The following is a 20,909-nucleotide window of genomic DNA, read 5'->3' on the forward strand; positions in this document are numbered from 1 at the left end:
GTTTTTGCTGTGCCCAGCAAGCGAATCACTGCAGTGACTTACAACCATCCATTCCGTGACCATTCAAAGTTACAAGCTCACTGAAAACAGTGACCTGTGACTGTGTTCCACACTTACAACCATCGCAGCACCCCCAAAATTTTGACAACTTGGAAGCTGACTCACAGTTATGACGGTTGCAGTGTCCCGGGGTCATGGGATCCCTTTTTGCAACCTTCTGACAACCAATGGGGATGCCAGATTTGCTTAACAACCGTGTTACTCACTTAACAACTGTCACGAGGAAAAATTTAGCTGCCCTGTCACTAAGAGTTGACACAAAATTAATCACACATCGTCATCAATCCACTTTTCTTGTTCTTATTCCATGCCTTCTTGGCAGACTAAAGCAAATTTTGATGTATTCTAGGAGCCGTGCCTAAACTGTATAGATTTCACAAATGTCCTGCAAACTCTTATAACTTTCCTCAATTCTAGTCCAGTGTAGGTTCTCCTGCTTGAGCAGGGGGCTGGACTAGAAGACCTCCAGGGTCCCTTCCAGCTCTATTCTGTTTTTTTAGTCTACAGTAACGGATGAAAACAAAAAAAACAACAAGCATCTGCAGAATCCGAGGCTTTAAATAAAAATCTCATTGGATCACTAAATGCAATTTTCTGTTGGGAAGGGTGACATAGGTTATTATGCTTGCATTTTAATAGAGTTTTTTTTTCCTTCTTGCTACAATAAGTACCGTTTTCTTTTAAGATGAAGTCCACAATATTCAGTTGATCGAGCTCTTTGGAGGCTAGTTGATAAAAGTGTGAGTTTGGGGGCACAAATCTGGGGCTTTTAATGAATCTAAGAGGCATTTTCTTTTAAGGAGAGATTAGCTGAAAATTATCTTTTAACCTCTGGGAATGGTACTTTTTGCTTTGAACTAACTCATGTGTGCATGACTAGATTAATCAAACTATTTTTCCCCCCTTGGCTGAGGAAAAAATAATAACCAAAGAACCACTTTTGAAATAAAAGCATTGTTTCAAATCCTTTGAAAAGAGAGGTAGTGGGATAAATTTGCTATACGTGGTGTTTCGCACCCATTTCTTGAAAATGCAGTTCAGTTAATGACCGTTCAAAGCGCTGAAAAAAGTGACTTATGACCCAGTTTTTCACACTTAACAACCGTTGCAGCATCCCCACGGTCACATGATCAAAATTCAGATGCTGGGCAACTGACTCATATTTATGACGGTTGCAGTGTCCCCATTTGCGACCTTCTGACAAGCGGAGCGAAGGAGGGAAGCCAGATTCACTTAGCAACCGTGTTGCTAACTTAATGACTACAGTGATTCACTTAACAACAGTGGCATGAATGGTCGTAAAATGGGGCAAACTTCACTTAAATGTTTCACTTAGCAACAGATGTTTGCGGTCGTAAGTCAAGGGCTAGCTGTAGCCGGCTGTCCCGCTTGCACTGCTTACAGTCACTTTTCCCCTTGCGTTTACAAAAAGGGAATCGGTTGCAAACCCCAACGAAGGAGAAATTACGATTGGTGAACAAACCTTAAGGTCATCTAGTCCAACCCTTTGCTCTCTACAGAGATGTAAATCGAATCGAACTCAACCAAAGAAGAAGACTTTACAGCTGCCTGTAGAGCTTAGGACTGCCCCTGACCTTCGCTCATTCCGCCGGGACCTGAAGACCTGGCTCTTCGAGCTTTCTGGCCTGGACTGAGAGTATTAACTGGGGTTTTAATTGTATTTTAATTGTAATTGGGGTTTTTAGTTCAAGGTTAGTGTAATCATTTTAATTGTTTTTAATTTTTGTAATTTGTTGTATTGTTTTTAAAAAACCTTGTAAACCGCCCTAAGTCCTACGGGAGAAGGGCGGTGTATAAGTCTAATAAAATAAAAATAAAAAATAAATAAATATCCCTTGACTCCAGTATCAAATCACTCATACAAATGCCTTCCTAAGCTTCAACAGGAAAGTGCCTTCCATCCTGTCTTTGGAGATTCTACATCATCCAGGTCATGATTGAAGCCACGGATGGAAATTGATCAAGGAGAGAAGCAACCTGGAACTAAGGAGAAACTTCCTGACAGTTAGAACAATTAATCAGTGGAACAACCTGCCTCCAGAAGCTAATAATAATAATAATAATAATAATAATAATAATAATAATAATAATAATAATAATAATAATAATAATAATAATAAAGTTGGAAGGGACATTGGAGGTCATCTAGTCCAACCCTCTGCTCAGGCAGGAAACCCTATACCATTTCAGACAAATGGCTGTCCAGTCTCTTCTTAAAAACTTCCAGTGTTGGAACATTCACCACTTCTGGAGGCAGGTTGTTCCATTGGTTAATTGTACTAACTGTCAGGAAGTTTCTCCTTAGTTCTAGGTTGCTTCTCTCCTTGGTTAGTTTCCCTCCGTTGCTTCTTGTCCTGCCTTCAGGTGCTTTGGAGAACAGCTTGACTCCCTCTTCTTTGGGGCAGCCCCTGAGATATTGGAACACGGCTATCATATCCCAAAGGTGCTTTTTCAGGAGGCAACTTGAAAAAAGCCTCTTGAAAAAGCACCTTTGGGACAACCGTGAGTTGGATGACTGAGAATCTCCATAGACATTTTGCGATGCACTTTGGGATGGACGCCCTTCGGATGGCGTCCGAGAGGATGGATGGATGGATTTCCAGAAAACGTTGCAGACTGCAGGACCCATTTGCGCTTCAGTTGGAGATGCAGACAACACATCCCCAACAGCTGGGGGCCTGTCTTCAACGGGGAAGGGACCCAGGGCAGAACATTTATTTTATTTTTATTTTAATTCCATTTATATCCCGCCCTTCTCCGAAGACTCAGGGCGGCTTACAAGCTTAGTAGTAGCCTTCATTCTATGTATATGCCTGCTTATTAGGGCTTTCATACACCCCCCAAGCGGCATTATTACAAAGTCAGCTTAATTGCCCCCAACAATCTGGGTCCTCATTTTACCTACCTCGGAAGGATGGAAGGCTGAGTCAACCTTGAGCCTGGTGGGACTCGAACCTGCACTAATTGCAGGCAGCTGGTGTTACTTAAGGAGGCATTAGCCCACTGCTCCACCAAGAACATCCTGCAGCCATGAAGGCTCCACACCCATTTGCACTACTCAGGTGACCCTGCTTAGCCACGCTTAATTTAACCAAAATGTACTCCATTCACCCCAATTTCTGGATGCAGAGGGTGCCATAAGCAAACTACAGCGGGGAGGATGCCATAATGACCTAGGGTCAGATTTGAACATATCTGTTTTTTCGAGCACCAATCACTCTTTAGGTAAAAACAAAAGGTATTTCTTTCTATAAGGATCGGACCCACAGACCACAATTGCAAAAAAAATGGCAAAGCGTGCGGAAGAGATCAGTAACAACAACAACAAAAATATCACTAATCCAGCCTAGCTGATGTTCCAAGATAGAATAAAATAAAATAATAGATCTGGAAGGGACCTTGGAGGTCTTCTAGTCCAACCCCCTTCTCAGGAAGGAAAGGCCGGAAAGTCTATCCAGGGGTAGGCAACCTTGGCTCTTTGATGACTCGTGGACTTCAATACCCAGAATCCCTGAACCATCTGGTTCAGGGATTCTGGGTATTGAAGTCCACGAGTCATCAAAGAGCCAAGGTTGCCTACCCCTGGTCTAGCCTATCAAACAGGAAGATAACAGGGACATATAACTGTCTTCCAGGACTTGAGGGGATGTCACAAAGAAGAGGGGGTCACATTGTTCACCAGAGCACCAGAAGGACGAGAAACAGTGGTTGGAAACTGACCAAAGAGAGAAGCAACCTGGAATTAAGGAGAAACTTCCTGACAGTGAGGACAATTAACCAGTGGAACACCTTGCCACCAGATATCGTGGGCGCTCCATCACATGGAGGTCTTTAAGAAGAGACTGGACGGTCACTTGTCTGAGATGGTATAGGTTCTCCTGCTTTAGCAGGGGGCTGGACTAGAAGACCTCCAGGGTCCCTTCCAGCTCTATTCTATTCTACTCTGTTCTGGATGAGAAACAAAATGTTAAGCCAAGGAAGTCTGGTTGCTTTTTGGAAAAGCACCTTAAGGACAACCATGACCTGGATATTTGAGAATCTCCATAGACATTCATGGGAGTTATTCTCTCCTGAAAAGAACCAAACCTGGTTTATGGGCAATTCCGCCATTAACAACCCCATTTGGAGGATTCCTCTATCCATACTAAGGAGAAAGACCATTGCGTCATCACCGTATCCGGTGACCAAAATTGAGATGCTTGGCACCTGACTCGTATTTATGACGGTCGCAGTGTCCCGGGGGGGGGCAGTCATGGGATCATCTTTTGTGACCTTCTGACAAGCAAAGTCAATGGGGAAGCCAGATTCACATAACAACCGTGTTACTAACTTAACAACTGTGGCAAGAAATGTCATGAAATGGGACAAAATTGACTTAACCAGGTCTTGCTTAGCAACAATTGGGCTCAATTGTGGTCGTACGTCGAGGACTATACGTACTTTTACTGGGTTCAGGGGGGCTAACTCCCTTAGGTCACCACGTGCTCCCTCCAAAAAGCCAAGGTTAAAACTAATCCAGTTTACCAGGTCGTGTGAATGTAACTGCCGAGTTCTTAACACTCTCCACTTGCTAGGAGGTCAAGCAAACTCAGCCCAAGAGTTTTGCGTGGTGGTAGTTCCATTTCCCAGACCCAAAATTTAAGTTTCCACTTTTACTAAGCTCTAATTGGCTCGGTTTCATTTCACTCCGGTTGATCAGTAAACGTATCCACAGATTCATGGAAACTATGATTGATGGCTAAAAGCCATATACGAACCCAAGCAATTGGGGCTGATCGGAGAAAACCTCCTTAAAACAAGCCTGGAACTCAGGTTTGAACTCGGTTTGAAAAAGTGGAGGAACTTAATTACCAGCCTCTACAGATAGTCCTCAACTTACGACCACAATTGAGCCCAAATTTTCTGTTGCTAAGCGAGACATTTGTTAAGTGAATTTTGCCCCCTTTTAAAACCTTTCTTACCACGGTTAAGTTGTTAGGAACATGACTGTTGTGTGAATCTAGCTTTGATTTGGCTTAAGGTCGCAAAATTTGATCACACGAGTCCGGGACACTGCAATCATCAAGCATCTGAATTTTGATCATGTGACCATAGGGATGCTGCAATGGACATAAGTGTGAAAAACAGTCATAAGTCATTTTTTTTCAGTGCCCTTCTAACTTCAAAAGGTCTGTTGCAAGGGGAGGTTTACCTGAGTATACCTGAATTCTCCAGGCTGAGAAAGTACCCATTCTCAAAATCTCACACCCAAATATTTTTTCGTGTCTCTTTTTTTTTTAACTGGACTGTTCAGGAACTGGATCCAGTGGTTCCTGTGCAGCCTATTTCAAGGTTAGGGTTTAAGATCTGTGGACTTCAACTCCCAGAGTTCCCCAGCTAGCCATGAGGACCACTGAGAAGCATTTATGGTGCTTCTTAAACGTGTCACCTTTAAGATCTGCGGACTTCAACTCCCAGAGTTCCCCAGCTATCCATGAGGAGCACTGAGAAGCATTTACAGTGCTTCTCAAACGTGTCACCTTTAAGACCTGCGGACTTCAACTCCCAGAGTTCCCCAGCTGGCCCTGAGGAGCATGGAGAAGCATCTACAATGCTTCTCAAATGTGTCACCTTTCAGATTTGTGGACTTCCACTCCCAGAATTCCCTGGCTGGGGAATTCTGGGAGTTGAAGTCCACAGATCTGAAAGGTGACACCTGAAAGAAGCACTGTCAATTTACCCCAGGACCGGTCCCATCTTGAGCAGAAGAGGGGAGATCCACCCTTTGCCGCCCCCCCTCCTCCTTGCCCCCTTACCTGAGAAGCCAACATGTGCTGGGAGAGATGGAAGGGGAACGGGGTGGCGGTGCCTGCCGTCCCTTGAGGAGCCGAGAGTCCCCCGTTTTCCAAGCCCCCTCCGCCTGCCACCGAAGCCAGCAAGTGTCCCATGCCCATCGCCGAAAAGGCGCCCGGGGCCATGGCAAACTGAGTCGGGTGAAGAAAGAAGGGCTGCCCGGCACCCAGAGGGTTGAAGAACTGTTGACCGTGGAGGCCCGAGAGAGCCAAGCTCTGAAGGTGACTGGGGTTCAGGTGCGGCGGGCTGTCGGTCTGCACCATCAGAGGGGCGAAGGCTTCTTTGCTGCTGCACCCCACCGGGGCGCAATCTCCGGGCAATTCCTTTTTGGATCCATCTTGGGATGGCTGAAGGAGAGACTCCTTCCTTCTGCCCTCCAGCTTCTCCTTCTCCGGGGTGAAGAGGGAGGCCTCACCGCCTCCGTTGCCTTCTTTGGAGACCTCGCTGGCTTTCCCGCGTTCTTTACTCCGCTCTTCGCCCTGCAAGCAGAGGTTGCGGTTGTGGGGCGGGCTGCCCGAGCCCAAGTCTGGGCTGGATCTCTTCACCCCTGATCCCTTCTCCAGCTCTTGGTCACTTCCTTTGTCTTCTGCAAGGAGAAAAAGGCCACTTTAGCCCAACTGGCAGAAGAGGGGAGGGGAGGGGAGGGGAGGGGAGGGGAGGGGAGGGGAGGGGAAGGGAAGGGAAGAGAAGAGAAGAGAAGAGAAGAGAAGAGAAGAGAAGAGAAGAGAAGAGAAGAGAAGAGAAGAGAAGAGAAGAGAAGAGAAGAGAAGAGAAGAGAAGAGAAGAGAAGAGAAGAGAAAAAATATGGAATGGAAGAATAGAACAGAACAGAACAGAATAGAATAGAAAATATGGAATGGAAAATAGAATAGAATAGAATAGAATAGAATAGAATAGAATAGAATAGAATAGAATAGAATAGAATAGAATAGAATAGAATAGAATAGAATAGAACAATAAAGTTGGGACCTTGAAGATAATAATAATGATAATGATAATGATAATGATAATGATAATAATAATAATAATAATAATAATAATAATAATAATAATAATAATGAGGAGGAGGAGGAGGAGGAGGAGGAGGAGGAGGAAGGGACCTTGGAGGTCATCTAGTCCAACCCCCTGCTCAGGCAGGAAACCCCTAGACCATTTCAGTCAGTCTCTTCTTCAAAACGTCCAGTGTTGGAACGTTCACAACTTCTGGAGGCAGGTTGTTCCACCGGTTAAATTGTTCTCACTCAGCTGCGAGAGGGAGGAACCAGCGTCCCCCAAGAACCGAGGAACCACAAGCCCCATCATCCTTGGGAAGAGGGCTTTGGGAATTTTTTTTTTTTTAGGTGTTTTGGATTCTGCAAAGGATGGCCTTTTCCGGACAGTATTTCTGAGAGGTCCTTGGTGCTCTCTGAGCTGGGTTGTTTTCTTGCAGAGGTTTCATCACCAGACTAGGTAACCTCATCAGTGCTAGAAGGGAGTGGAGTTTGCTCTCTGATTATATACTAGTGAATTGTCTTGTCCGTGTTGGTGGGAGTGTTCTTAGTGCTTCCTCGATTAGGCTGTCGTTTACTCTTTGAAATAGTAAATCCCGCTCCCTTCTAGCATTGATGATGTAACCTAGTTTGGTGATGAAACATCTGCAAGAAAACAGCCAAGCTCAGAGAACACCAAAAACCCCACATTTCAACCCTGAGCGATTACTATTCTCCTTTATTAGTCAGTATTTCTGTCTTTTGTAGCATGATAGGTTGTATTTTGTGACCCACCCAGAGCCACCACCGACTGAGGTGGGCCGCGCATTTCGTAAATAAATCAGCAAAACTTCTCTGGGATCAAGCTGGAAAAGGAACGTGGCCAGTAGCCGCATGAGGCTAGCTTGGTTTGGAGGAGGAAGTTAAGCGGGGCTGGAACTGGTTAGGAGTTGGGAGGGAGACCACCAGGAAAGCCTCCAGGCTGCTGGCTACAATGAGATGCTGGATAAGCATGCTGCAAACTGTTCTTGCGTGATCTTGTCCAGGGAGATTGCATACAGGTAGTCCTCGACTTACAACCACAATTGGGGTTATAAATGATACGGTCGTGAAATGAATCGTTGCAGGTCCACGCCCAGTGGTGGGATTCAGCCGGTTCAAACAGGTTGCTTCAAAGGGAAAGCCAGATTCATTAAACGACCGTGTTCCTAACTTAACAACTGCAGGGATTCACTTAACAACGGTGGCAAGAAAAGTCGTAAAATGGGGCAAAACTTGCTGAACAAATGTTTCATTTAGTAACAGAAACTGGGGGCTCAGTTGTGGTCGTACGTCGAGAACAACCTGTAAAATTTATAAAATGTGTAAATGGACAAAAGTCACATTAATGTTACAATAAAGTACATAACAGAACTAAAAATGGAGTCTCTTGAAAGATCCTATTTTATAAAACTGAGCCAGCATCTGCTTTGCCTGGTATTAGCGCTGCCAAGGATTCGTGACTCAGGAGAAAGGGTTTTTTTTTTAATAGCTTCCTTCTTACTGGAGAACATCAGATATTTTGCTGTAAATACTCCAGTATTCACCTTGCCGCCAAAATAAATGAGACTTTCAGCTTTACAGCTTCTTGCTACTAAAATATGACTTGATATGATCAATAAATCATAAAACCTCCCAGCTATGACCTTATTACACATTCTTAGAAGGAAATGCCAATTTTATGCCTCTCCTTTGCTTATAAGGAACCACAGAGTTGTAATAATGTGTGCAATATTCAGAACTCAAAAAAAATTGATCTTGAGGTCACCGCATTTCAAAATTCATTTTTGTGCAAACGATTAACTAAAGCGCCATCAATTTAAACCTGCCACCAAACTTAAAAACTCCTGTTGTACAGGTTTACTCAAAAGTAAAATAATGGCTTAAGGCTGAAAGCCTGGACATGTTACTGGCTGGGTTTGCTCTTTTATACTAAACCACCAATCCTGGTTAGCAATCTCTCGTTGCTAAGATAAAACTAGATAAATTGCATTAGAGTTGCATAAACTACATTGTCATGTTAAGCTATAATGTGGCTGTCTGGTTTGGGTTTAGCATATACAAAGGTATTTCTTGAGATTAAACTGCTAGAAATTTTAATTCCAAGACGCTTAAAACCAGATGAGCAGAATTCCCCAGATTGGGGAAAAGATGGCCTAATTACAGGTAGTCCTTGACTTACCACAGTTTGCTTAGTGACCGTTTGAAGTTACAACGGCATTGAAAAAAGTGGCTTATGACCATTTTTCACACTTACAACCATTGCAACATCCCCACGGTCACGTGATTTAAATTTGGATGCTTGACAACCAATTCCCATTTATGCAGCGTCCCAGGTCATGTCAAGAAAAGTTGTAAAATGGGGCACTTAACAAAATTCTCACTTAACAACATAAATTTGGGACTCAATCGTGGTTGTAAATTGAGACTACTTGTATAGTGAATTTTTTTGTGGGCGCTTATAGGTGTGTGAAGATGGCAACCTTGATCCTTTTATTGTCAGTTCATTTGGTGGGGACTTAGAACCCCCCCATGTTCATTAATTTTAAGAATTAGAAAAGCCTCACTAATTTTAAGAATTCCAGGGGTTTTCTGAAAGTTTTTAGGGCAAAATGTCTCTTAAAAATTCCAGAGGAAAAAAAAAGTGGGTGTAATATAGCCAGCAGGGGGCGATGGATAGCAAAGTCTCTCTGCCCCAAAATTACATTATGAGTAGCAAGGGACTAAGTTGAAGGGAACAGAGAGATAATTCTCTGCAGAAAATATTTTAAAAATATTTTAAATATTAAAATATTTGGAAAAAAATTTTTTGAGATGCACTCCAAACATCTTCAAATTGCCAATGTTGAGAGACATAGTTGTAGGATCTGATCCATGAATAAACATAATTTAAGCTAAGAAACATCACTGTTTCTCACCCCTTTGGGACCTACCTGCAAATCTCCAACTACAGCAAAATATAGATAGTCCTTGACTTACAACAGTTCACTTAGAGACCGTTCAAAGTTACAATGGCCCTAAAAAAAGTGACTTATGATTGTTTTTCACACTTATGACCATTGCAGCAGCCGATTCATATTTATGACAGTTGCAGTTTCCTGGGCTCAGGTGATCCCCTTTTGCGACCTTCTGACAAGCAAAGACAATGGAGAAGCCAAATTCACTTAATGACCGCGTTACTAACTTAACAACGGCAGTGATTCACTTAACAAATGTGGCTAGAAGAGTCGTAAAATGGGACAAATTCACTTAACAAATTTCTCACTTAACAACATAAACTTTGGGCTCAGTTGTGGTCATAAGTTGAGGACTACCTGCGTAAATTAACTGGGGTAAGAATGTTGATTCTTATGATTATAATTTGAGGAAGAGTTAGACCACACAGCAGTACAGGTAGCCCTTGACTTACAACCATTTGTTTAGTGACTGTTCAAAGTTACAAACGGCACTGGAAAAAAATGACTTACAACCATTTTTCACACGTACAACCATTGCAGCATCCTCCTGATCACGTGACCAAAATCCAGACTCTTGGCAACTGGCATGTACTTAATGACGGTTGCAGTGTCCCGGGGTCATGTGATCCCCTTTTGCGAACTTCTGACAAGCAAAGTCAGATTTGCTTAACAACCCCGTTACTCACTTAACAACTGCAGCGATTCACTTAACAACCATGGCCAGAAAGGTCGCAAAATGGGACAAATAACCACTGTCACGCTTAGCAACAGAGATGGGCTCAACTGTGGTCATACGTAGGGGACTACGGATATGTTTTTTGGGCTTTTTTTTCATGGAAGAAGTTCAAACTTTTTTAAAGGGGGAAAATGCTGAAGGGGGGCTCCAGGGATTCAGGATTGGAACCGGGGTGGCTTTCCCCCCCCCTCCATTTGGAGAAGGACCCGCCTCTCCATCCCCCCGTGTGGGCTATGGTCCCCTCCCCAAAGATCCTCACCTCTGCTGTTTCGGTGGACCCGCAAAGGGCTGGGCGTTGTGGCCAAAGGGGAGTGAAGGGACTCCTGAACTGGGCCAGGTTCACAAGAAGAGGCATCCGATTCGCCCCCGTCTCTGTCCTGCTTGCAAGGGTCCTCATACATCCTCAGGGAAGGCAGAGTCAGCTGTTTCCTTTCAGTGGGGGAAAAGAAGGGGAGGGGGACAGGTTTTAATCTTCAGCGTCAGCCTTTCAGAGGGTCTGAGTCCCTCCCCCCCAACTTCTTTCTCCCTCTCATCCCCAGAATTTGTGGGTGCTCAATCACTGGAGCTTTCCAAGAAGAGATTGGGCAGCCATTTTGCCTGGGATGATGTGTAGAGCGCTGTTTCTCAACCTGGGCAGCTGGAAGTTGCGTGGACTTCAACTCCCAGAATTCCCCAGCCAGACTTGCCAGGATCTCCTGCTTGAGCTGGCTGAGGAATTCTGGGAGCTGAAGTCCACGCATCTCCCAGTTGCCAAGGTTGAGACACATAGGCGTAGTAGGGTCTCCTGATTGAGCAGAGGGCTGGATTAGAAGACCTCCAAGGTCCCTTACCACAGATAGTCCTCGACTTACAATAGTTCATTTAGTGACCGTTCAAAGTTAGAACTGAAAAATGTGCCTTATGACAGCTTTTCACAGTTACGGCCTTTGCAGCATCCCCATGATCATGTGATCAAAATTCAGATGCTTGGCAACGGGCTGATATTTATGACCGCAGCGCTGTGTCGCAAAGTCATGGGGTCCCTTTTTGTGACTTTCTGACCAGCAAAGCCAATGGGAAAGCCAGATTCATTTAACCACCAGGTTACTAACTTATCAACTGGAGTGGTTCCTTTAATAACTGTGGGAAGAAAGGTTGTAAACTGGGGCAAGGCTCACTTCGCAAACATCTCATTTAATGACAGAAATTTTGGGGTCAATTGTGGTCGTAAGTCGAGGACTACCTGTAGTCTGTTTTACTTCTCGAGGTAAAAAAAAAACAACAACCCCAGGTGACAGTACCACAAAAGTTCCCATCTAAACCAGAAATGGACATCACCTCACTACAGCCGAGCCACTTTTGAGGAAAATGGATTCCTGCTCAAAAATCTGTGTTATATGCTTGACGGCAGTGCGGAAGGACCTTGATGCTGCTTTCTCATTTGATTAATTTCTCAGCCTAATTGGCCTCCCAGGAATCAATGAGTGATCTCCCATCCAATTGCTAACCGGGCCTCCCCCTGCTTAGGTTCTTAGATAGCAAAAATGGCCTCTGTGCTGCCATTGGCTAAAGGGTTGCTGACTGCTATTAAACCTGGAGCAAAAAACACAACCTAGACCACGGGTAGGCAACCTTGGCTCTTTTATGACTTGTGGACTTCTACTCCCAGAATTCCTGAGTCAGCCATGCTGAGGGAAAGGGAGAGGTTTCCAAGCTGAGCCATGCTGGCTCAGGAATTCTGGGAGTTGAAGTCCACGAGTCATAAAAGATCCAAGGTTGCCTGCCATTTCAGACAAATGGTGGTCCAATCTCTTCTTGAAAACCTCGAGTAATGGATCACCCACAACTTCTGGTGGCAAGCTGTTCCACTGGTTAATTGTCCCCACTGTTAGGAAGTTTCTCCTTAATTCCAGGTTGCTTCTCTCCTTGATTAGTTTCCATCCGTTGCTTCTTGTCCTGCCTTCAGGTACTTCAGAGAATAGGTTGAGCCCCTTTTCTCTGTGGCAGCCACTCAAATATTGGAACATAATCTTGTCTCCTCCCCTCCCCTCCCCTCCCCTCCCCCCATCCCTCCCCTCTCATCCCTTCTCTGCAACTTAATGAGTTGCATATAAATCCAGCAACCTTGTTTATGGCAAGGTTCTATCAAAACCCAGGCAGCAGAAGGTTGTTTAATAAACCATGATTAAACCAACCACAGTTCAACACCTTGGATGAACACAGTGTTTGATTACAAAGTTGGGTTAATTTCTCTTGTTTTCAGCAAGCTGAAGACTCGATCAAGTTCGTAAGGCTGCCCACAAAAGATCTGAGTAAACGCCACTAAGGTTGCCGATAACAACATTGCAATACAATTTTGTGAATGCCTGTTCCAAAATCAGTCCAGTACAGATCTTAATCCCAAGGGACTATATTTAGGATGGCCAAACGAAGATAAGGAGAAAGTGCAGAAATGAAAAAAATGGCGTTGGCCCATTGGAATAAATTCAGCTTTAAGGTTGAATTTTTTCCCCTAAGGGGAAAAAATATATATATACTCTCAATTTACCTTTTCTCTCTCCGTCCATTCCCTGTATCTCTGAATCCTTTTGCAAAGGGGTTGTTATCGATCTTCAGCTGGGTGATCTGAGAAAAAATAAGGAAATAAGCCCTAATAAGCAGGCATATACATAGAATGAAGGCTATTGCTAAGCACATTGATTTGTGCTTCTTAGATTGTAAGCCGCCCTGAGTCTTCGGAGAAGGGCGGGATATAAATGGGATTAAAAAAAAACAAACATTCCAAACCAAGGGTAGCCCACCTTGGCTCTTTTATGACTCGTGGACTTCAACTCCCAGAATTCCTGACCCAGCATGGCTCAGCATGGAAACCTCTCCCTTTCTCCTCAGCATGGCTGGCTCAGGAATTCTGGGAGTCGAAGTCCACGAGTCATAAAATGAGCCAAGGTTGCCTACCTCTGCTCCAAACATATTGCCCCCCAACAATGTCACGTTTTTTTCAGGGCGGTCGTAAATTCAAACTGTCACTAAGCAAAATTTTGTAAGTCAAGGACTATATTCCCTGGGGTTTAAAAAACAGAATGTTGGAAAAATAAGATAGAAGAAAATGAGAATTGGGGGTGGGGAGACAGAGAAGTGGGGCTAGGCCTTTTGGAGGGGACTAAAGGAAGGAACACGGGTCTCCACCCCATCTCTAGACCCCAAGATCTGTAAAAGTCAGATTTTCAGGAATTTTTTTTTTCTCTTTCCCCCCCAGGCTGGCTGGGCTTCTCTCGCCTGGTGGCCTCGTAAATTTGAAGGGTGAAGGCCGTAACCGATTAACAACCCTCCACCATGAAGAGAAAGCCCCCAAGCGAAAGGGGGGAATAAGTGGGGGGGGCTAGCAATGAAAAACTCCTCTCTTCTCGCCCGAGTCCCTCCCTGCTAGCATTTGCAAAAGAAATTTCTCTGCATCCTTCCTTTGCTGCCAGATCCGATTTCCAGCCAGGGTTTTATACTTTGGATCCGGACCCTAATTGTCCTTAAACTAAAAATTTCTCCTGTGCCTAATTTCCTTCCTTCTAGGGCTGAGCACCACAAACCAAAGGCGCCTTTTCCGAAAAACCATTTTTACAGAGGCTTGCTGCAATGAGAAGAATGCTGGTTGAAAGGGGTTTGTTGTTGTTTTTTTGCGTGTATTACAAGAAAGCTGCTCTCCGGATTCTTGGGGACACCTGTTTGAAACCTGGAATTGGATTCCCACAACCAGGTCAGGTAAAGACCTACCGAGGCCCTTAGGAGACAGTTCTGGCCTTGTTTTGATGCTACACCCGAGCGACGTTAGAATTTCGGTGACTGAATTAGCAATCGCATTTTGCAAGTCAGCTTGCATCGTGTTGTAAACATATATTTATAGTTTCATTTTTAGTTGTTGTAAGTGGAATGATCTTGTGGTGAAATAGGCGGCCAGGAAATTTAATAAATAAATAAATAAAAATAAAGTCAGTTCCTGGTTAATGCCTTGTGGGGTGGGGGGTGGGAGAAGCATACAACCAATTTACTCAATTGGCAGCATAAGCTGGTTGGGGGAATTCAGCCCCTAGTTCTCTGCTTCCCTGCTCCACCACCACTCCACCAAAAAATTCAGGGAAATTTGGATGGGGTTTCCGAGCACCATTTATATCCAGGGTTGGCTAAAGTTTGCAGAATTCAGCTAAATAGGAACTATAGCCTGCACTACATGGGCTGGTTTTACATATTTAAACTGGCTCTAATGGGCTTGAGTACAGTAGCTGGTGGTTCAAAGGGTCACGAAAAACCATCCATGGTTTTAGGAAGTTGTGGGAATCAGGCCCCTAAGGCTGATTCATGTGAATGCAGCAATGGTTCCAGTCACCCACGGTTACCGTTTCTTGTGAACAAATTCTCTATTTATTCTATTATCTCCCTCTCCCCTCACCCCGGAAGTGGGGGTGGGGGGAAATGAACACTGAGAAACTGTGTGAAAGCTTTTTTTTTTTTGGAAGATGTCTCTGGAAGATAGATAAAGACTCTGAAACATCTCTTTAAAACCTTGGAGAGATATCGCTAAAGGACCAAAAAAATAAAAAAATAAAATCAGCAGGATGAAGGGGGGGTTGTTTGAAGATTTTTTTATATATATAAAACAAAAAAGTTGCACGGATGAGGTATCCCCCTTCTAATATTAATAGAGAGCCAGTTTGGTGTAGCGGATAAGGTGCTGGCCTGAAAAACCAGGCGGTGTGAATTCTAGTCCTGTCTCCAGGCACGAAAGTTGACTGGGTGAGTTTGGGTCATTCACCAGGAGTCTGAGAATTCTAGTCCCGCCTTAGGCCTGAAAACTGGTTGGGTGACTTTGGGCCAATCCCCAGGAGAAGCTTGAAAGCCAACTGGGTGACCTTGAACCAGTCACTAGTAGTCGGTGAGTTCTAGCTGTACCTTTGGGCCAGTCCCTTTCTTTAAGCCCAACCCACCACACAGGATTGCCGTTGTGGGAAAAATAGGAAGAGGGAGAAGTATATGTCCGCTGGCTTGAATTACCTATAAAGTAATAAAGGCAGGACATAACCTAAATAAATCAATGTACAATCCACCCTGCATGTTAGATATTTAAGACTGAAAGCCAAGCCTCCAGTCACAAACCGTAGAGCAGAGATTAGATTCCTCTTTCCCTAATACTAGCCTTACACCCCACTTTGATGGGGTGGCTACTTGCCTCAAATTCCTAGACTTACAAAAAAAAGAAGAGGAGGAGGAGGAGGAGCAAAAAGAGGCAAATCCAGGAAGCTTAAAGCTCAATGGAACCTCCGTGGATCATGGCAGCCTATCTTGAATTTACCCATCGGAAATCTCCTACTGTTTCAGCTGGTTTGGTTTTTCAAATCTAGCCCCTAAGAGTTGAAAAACGGGACTAATCAAGAAATCAAGGAAGAGAGACCCAGCCCTTAATCGCCCACCACCCACCCACCCACCCAGGCATACCCCACCAAGTTCTTGCCTTGTCATTTTGATAAGCGGTCACCGCAATGAAGTCGGTTTCAGGGAACACGTAGGTGCGAAAAGTGCTGTAAGGTAACTTGAGGATGTCATTTGCTCGGACTATGTGGAACCTGGGCTGGTACTTATGCATGGAATTGAGGATGGTCTGTAAAGGAGAGAGGAGAAAGCAGGTTAAAAGCTAGGCAAAGAGAAAGGGGGAGGGGGAGAAAAAAAATCCGGACCTCTTTTAAACAGGGCTGCGTGAAACTTATCAGACTCATTAAAAAGGGGGGGATCGGCTTATTGTTTTGTTTTTTATGCCCTTAAAAATCCCACTGCATCCACCCACCCATCCTCCAATAAAGTTAGAAGGAATACTTGTTTGGGGGGGGAGACGAAAAAGAGGGAGAGTTCAGGATTAAATACGTTCACGGTAACACTGCGATCCCATCATAAATAAATAAATAAATAAATAAGAGAAGGAAAGCGTCAGCACCCAAAAAAAAAAGGCTTGTGGAAACAATCCCTTTTCAGGATCAGCCCAGCCCCAAAATTTAATCCAAAGCTGAACTTGAATTTTTTTTTATTATTATTATTTTGCAAGGCAAGGATGATTCTGAGTCACTTGGGTGGAAGTTGTAGAAACTGAATAAATAAATCAAATGGTTTTGCTGGTGACAGAAGGGACAGAGAAAATTCCAAGGGAGACAGAGGGATGAAGCCAGTTCCCAGAGAGGGAATTGCTCCCTCTCTAGGTAAAAGGTAAAGGTTCCCCCGCACATGCGTGCTAGTCGTTTCCCTCTCTACAAGGTTTTTTTTAGGAAAAAGAAAAAAAATTGAAAGAGCAGAAAAAAAAGCTCTGTTTTAAAACTGCTGGCCCAGGTAAGAGGTGTAAGAACAGGGAGAGATTTAAGGAGCTTCCTCACGAGTAAAGCTTTACAAATTGTGGTCCCAGGCTCAAATAATGCCTTGCTTTGGGCCTAGGCCAGGGGTAGGCAACCTCGGCTCTTTTACGCCTCATGGACTTTAACTCCCAGAATTCCTGAGCCAGCCATGCTGGCTCAGGAATTCTGGGAGTTGAAGTCCATGAGTCATAAAAGAGCCAAGGTTGCCTACCCCCGGCCTAGGTGGAGAAACCTCACGTTCTTCAGTGTGCTTTTATAATACATAATTGCTTTTTTATTTATATATTTATGATCAGCCAAGTCTTAGGAGAGGAATTATGGTGCCGGACCAGAATTTCCATTGGTCAGCAAAATGTTCATTCAGTAAGTCAGGTCCAAAGATAATTTACCTTTTTGCCACGATTGTTAAGCGAATCGCATCCGTTGTTAAATGAATCGCCAGGTTGTTAAGTGAATCCAGCTCCCCCTATTGATTTTGTTTGTCAGAAAACCAGTTGGGAGAGTCGCAAATGGTGGTCATTTGGACCCAAGATGCTGCAACAGCCAAGTTCCCGAATTTTGAACACACGACCCTGAGGATGCTGCAGTGGTCGTAAGTGTGAGGACTGTCTTAAGTTACAATTTTCAGAAAGACGCTGATGGAATGGTTGTTTAAGTCGAGGACTAACTGCGTGGGAGGGGAGCTCAAGAGAATATTTTCCTGTGCTCCAAGCCTTATCTTACAATTCTGACTTTTGGGTTTCTTTTAAAAAAACCCCATTCTTTCCCCCCCACCCAACCCCCCCCCTTCAGCCAGGAATTATTTGAATCTGAAACTTCAACCTGTAAATCGTTTACTCTCCCTGCTCTTAAATAAAGGGGGGGAAATGTTAAAAATCAATGCAGAATTCTATCCAATGATGAAACAGATTAATAGCAATAATGCTGACAGCTTAAAGGTAGGTTAAGAAAATTCCCTCTTCCTCTGTGGAAAACGGTTGGAAGCCCCCTCCCCTACTTTCTCGACTCCCATGGAAATCTGGGGCTTCTACTTTGCCCCTTCCCCAAAGGAGGAAGGGCATACACCCCAAAGCACCAACTTTTTTTGATAACCACCCCCCACACACACACACACACACATACACCTTTCCTTCGAAGGCCACTAAAGACGCTTGACTCCAGAGTCAATGGGAGAAACCCGTTTTCTTTGCTCGTGGCCTCCCTAAGGCGCTAGTCCTCCGCACCTCAGCTGCCATCAACCCAACCGACAAACAGCGGCGAGCCGCAGGAATTCGAATCGGATTCCCCCCCCCCTCCCTTTCTCAGGCGGGCGTTTCGCGGGAGCTGGTTTGAAACAAAGGGGGGGAGCGCAAAAGCCCCCCCCCCGCTTTCCACTTCCACGCCTCCCCACGACAACCGGATCGGCGGGAGATCTCCGGAAACAAAGCAGATCCGTTTGGATCTAAGAACCTGGCGAATAAAGAGAATAAAGAGTCGCCGATCTTTGGCAGCAGCGCCGGTTGGAAAAGCGCGGCGCAGAGCGAGCGATCCTAACAGCTGGCTCGGGGGGGGGGATCGAGAAGGGAGGGAAGGAGCCGATCCACCCGATCTGGGAGACTCCTTGCTCCCGAACAAGTTGAAGAAAAACGACGGCACCCCATTGTATGTTTTTCTTTCCTCCCCCCCCCCTCCCCTTCCCTTCTAACTGGCTCGGATCTCTAAAACGGGGCCGGGGCAAACCCGGCAGGTTCATTTCCAATCAATCAATCTATCTATCTATCAATCAAGGGAGATCCCGGGTACAAACTACCGTCCATTGAATTCCCGAGCCGCAAAGGGGTGGTGGGTGAGTGGGTGATCCAGTTCAATCCGGCTTCACTCCCTCTGGGACAATAGCCCAGGTTATTTAGTCTGGCTACTAGTTCCAGTTGGGGAAGATGGGACTTGTAGTCCCATCAGTCCTGAGGAAGCCTCGATGGGGAGCTGTCCTAAATTATTTGGCGTGGGGGTGTCCAAGCGACAAGGGAAATCTAGTGACTGGGAAGCAAGGTCGCCCGGGATCCTTAAAAGCGATCAATCTGTTTCCAATGAGATCTACCTGCCTCTGGTTCATCCACAACAGCCCTGGGTTCGAAGAAATGCCGTCAAGGCTTAACGCTAGGGTTAAAACATATCTTACGACTCACAAGACACGGCCTGAACATCCAGGCTTAAAACACGGAGATCACATTCACAAAGAGTGAACAGAATGAGTTTTTCTCGGAAGTAAATCTCAAATCAGGCGCCATTGGATCACTAGATCACGGTTCTGGACCCTCCCCGACATAATATATATATATTTTTATTTATATCTGCAGCATTTAAACACCCATTTTTTGGGGGGGGGGGACTTCATTCTTAATCCGCCCCTGTCAGTCCCTTTTTTGGGTTGCTAATTCATTTAAACCGAGTTCGAGTTCGGATTTAAATTCCATCAAAAGGAACAAACTGTATAGCTGAAAGGGAAAAGGTCCCGTTTTAAACCGTTTTATTTTTCACAAGCTAATTTTATTTTTTATTTACTTTACTTTTTTATTTTATTTTATTGTGTGGCGGATCTAATTCCTCCGAAGGAAGCTTTCCCTGAAGTTCAATGAGGCTTTCTTTCAAACCAAGTTTTAAAAAGAATTCCTGCTGCCGATCGGCCTTCGTGCCCATAGACGGGCCTGGCTGATAATTCGAATTAAAGGACGGGGTGAGATCAATCCTAAAACAGGAGGCGGCTATGATCGGTTTGCGCTTGATAAACCGCTTGCGCCTGACTTACTGTTTCATTCAGTGGATCTGGAAAGGTCTGTTCTTGAAGGATTTTATTTATTTATCTGTATTTATTCTATTTACACAGCCGCCGGGGCCCTCTCCCCTTTGTGACAGCCGCATATTTTGTGCTTGTATCCCCAACACGCGTTTAACTCTGCTTCACCGGTGGATCAACTCGTTCTGATTTTTCACACCTCAAATCTGGCTACAGGCTTAGGTTAAAATATGGCCAAGTTAGACTGTGGTTTAGGCTATCGTGGGAATAAGACTGGCGGGATTACAGAACGACGGATTTTTTTAGCTCGGGCTTATCTCTTGCTCGAGGTACAACTAAAAAGATTTGGGCGTCGAAAAACGAAGGTAAAGGACGGCAAGAGCGCGTAGACTTATATACCGCTTCACAGGCAGCCCTGTCTAAGCGGTTTAACGGAGTCAGCATATCTGCCCCCCAAACGATCTGGGTCCTCATCTTACAACCTCGGAAGGATGGAAGGCTGAGTCAACCAAGGATGGTCACAAGCAAGTGAAATACCAATTAAATCAGTAGAATGGGGGTGGGGGGGTGGGTTAAGCTCCGTTTAAACCAAGGTCTCCGACCTGCCCCCAAAGTCTAGCGTGGGAAGAACTAAGCTGGTTTAACTGTAATCGATCTCCGTTCAAATCAAAGGGGCTTGGCTTCTGTTTATTATTATGGGATGGAGAGTGGAAAGTCCGGATCCTGACCGCCTCTTACACACACACACACAGCAAAAAATAAAAAATAAAAAGCAATTTAACAGGGAATTGAGAGAAACCGGTTCAAACCTAGAGATGACACGAAAGCAAGCAGCTTTCCACGGGACTAGGTCAGCCGCAGGAGCAGCCGCCGTTTCGACGTGCTGCTTGGCTTAGCACGTGAAGACGCTGCTGAAACGCTGATTTTAAGGCACCTGGGAACAAGCCACGCAGGAAGGAAGGGGACACAGGCCTCCCGAGGGAGACCCACTCGCAATTTTTTGCTTCTTAGTCCCACCCCCCAACCCCTTTGAGGATCAATCCCAAATCCTTGTCCCAAAGGGTCGCTTTGATTTACTTTGTTGTTGTTGTTAGCTGCGAAGTCGTGTCCGACCCATCGCACCCTATGGACAACGTTCCTCCGGGCCTTCCTGTCCTCTAC

The 20,909-nt window shown here is 44.9% G+C and overlaps 1 protein-coding gene across 1 annotated transcript in view; it reads right to left on the reverse strand.

Moving 5' to 3' along the window:
* TBX2 (T-box transcription factor 2) overlaps positions 1–20,909 on the reverse strand; it is a gene marked incomplete at its 5' end in the record, with an annotated part of 46,927 nt that overhangs the window by 15,431 nt on the left and 10,587 nt on the right. The window contains 4 exons of the mRNA XM_081312774.1: positions 5,877–6,499; positions 10,873–11,042; positions 13,141–13,217; positions 16,090–16,236. Coding sequence (XP_081168900.1) covers positions 5,877–6,499; positions 10,873–11,042; positions 13,141–13,217; positions 16,090–16,236 — 1,017 coding nt within the window. The remainder of the gene's footprint in view (positions 1–5,876; positions 6,500–10,872; positions 11,043–13,140; positions 13,218–16,089; positions 16,237–20,909) is intronic.

The sequence above is a fragment of the Vipera berus genome (genome assembly GCF_964194415.1).
Source record: "Vipera berus genome assembly, chromosome: 1".
Lineage (NCBI taxonomy): Eukaryota > Metazoa > Chordata > Lepidosauria > Squamata > Viperidae > Vipera > Vipera berus.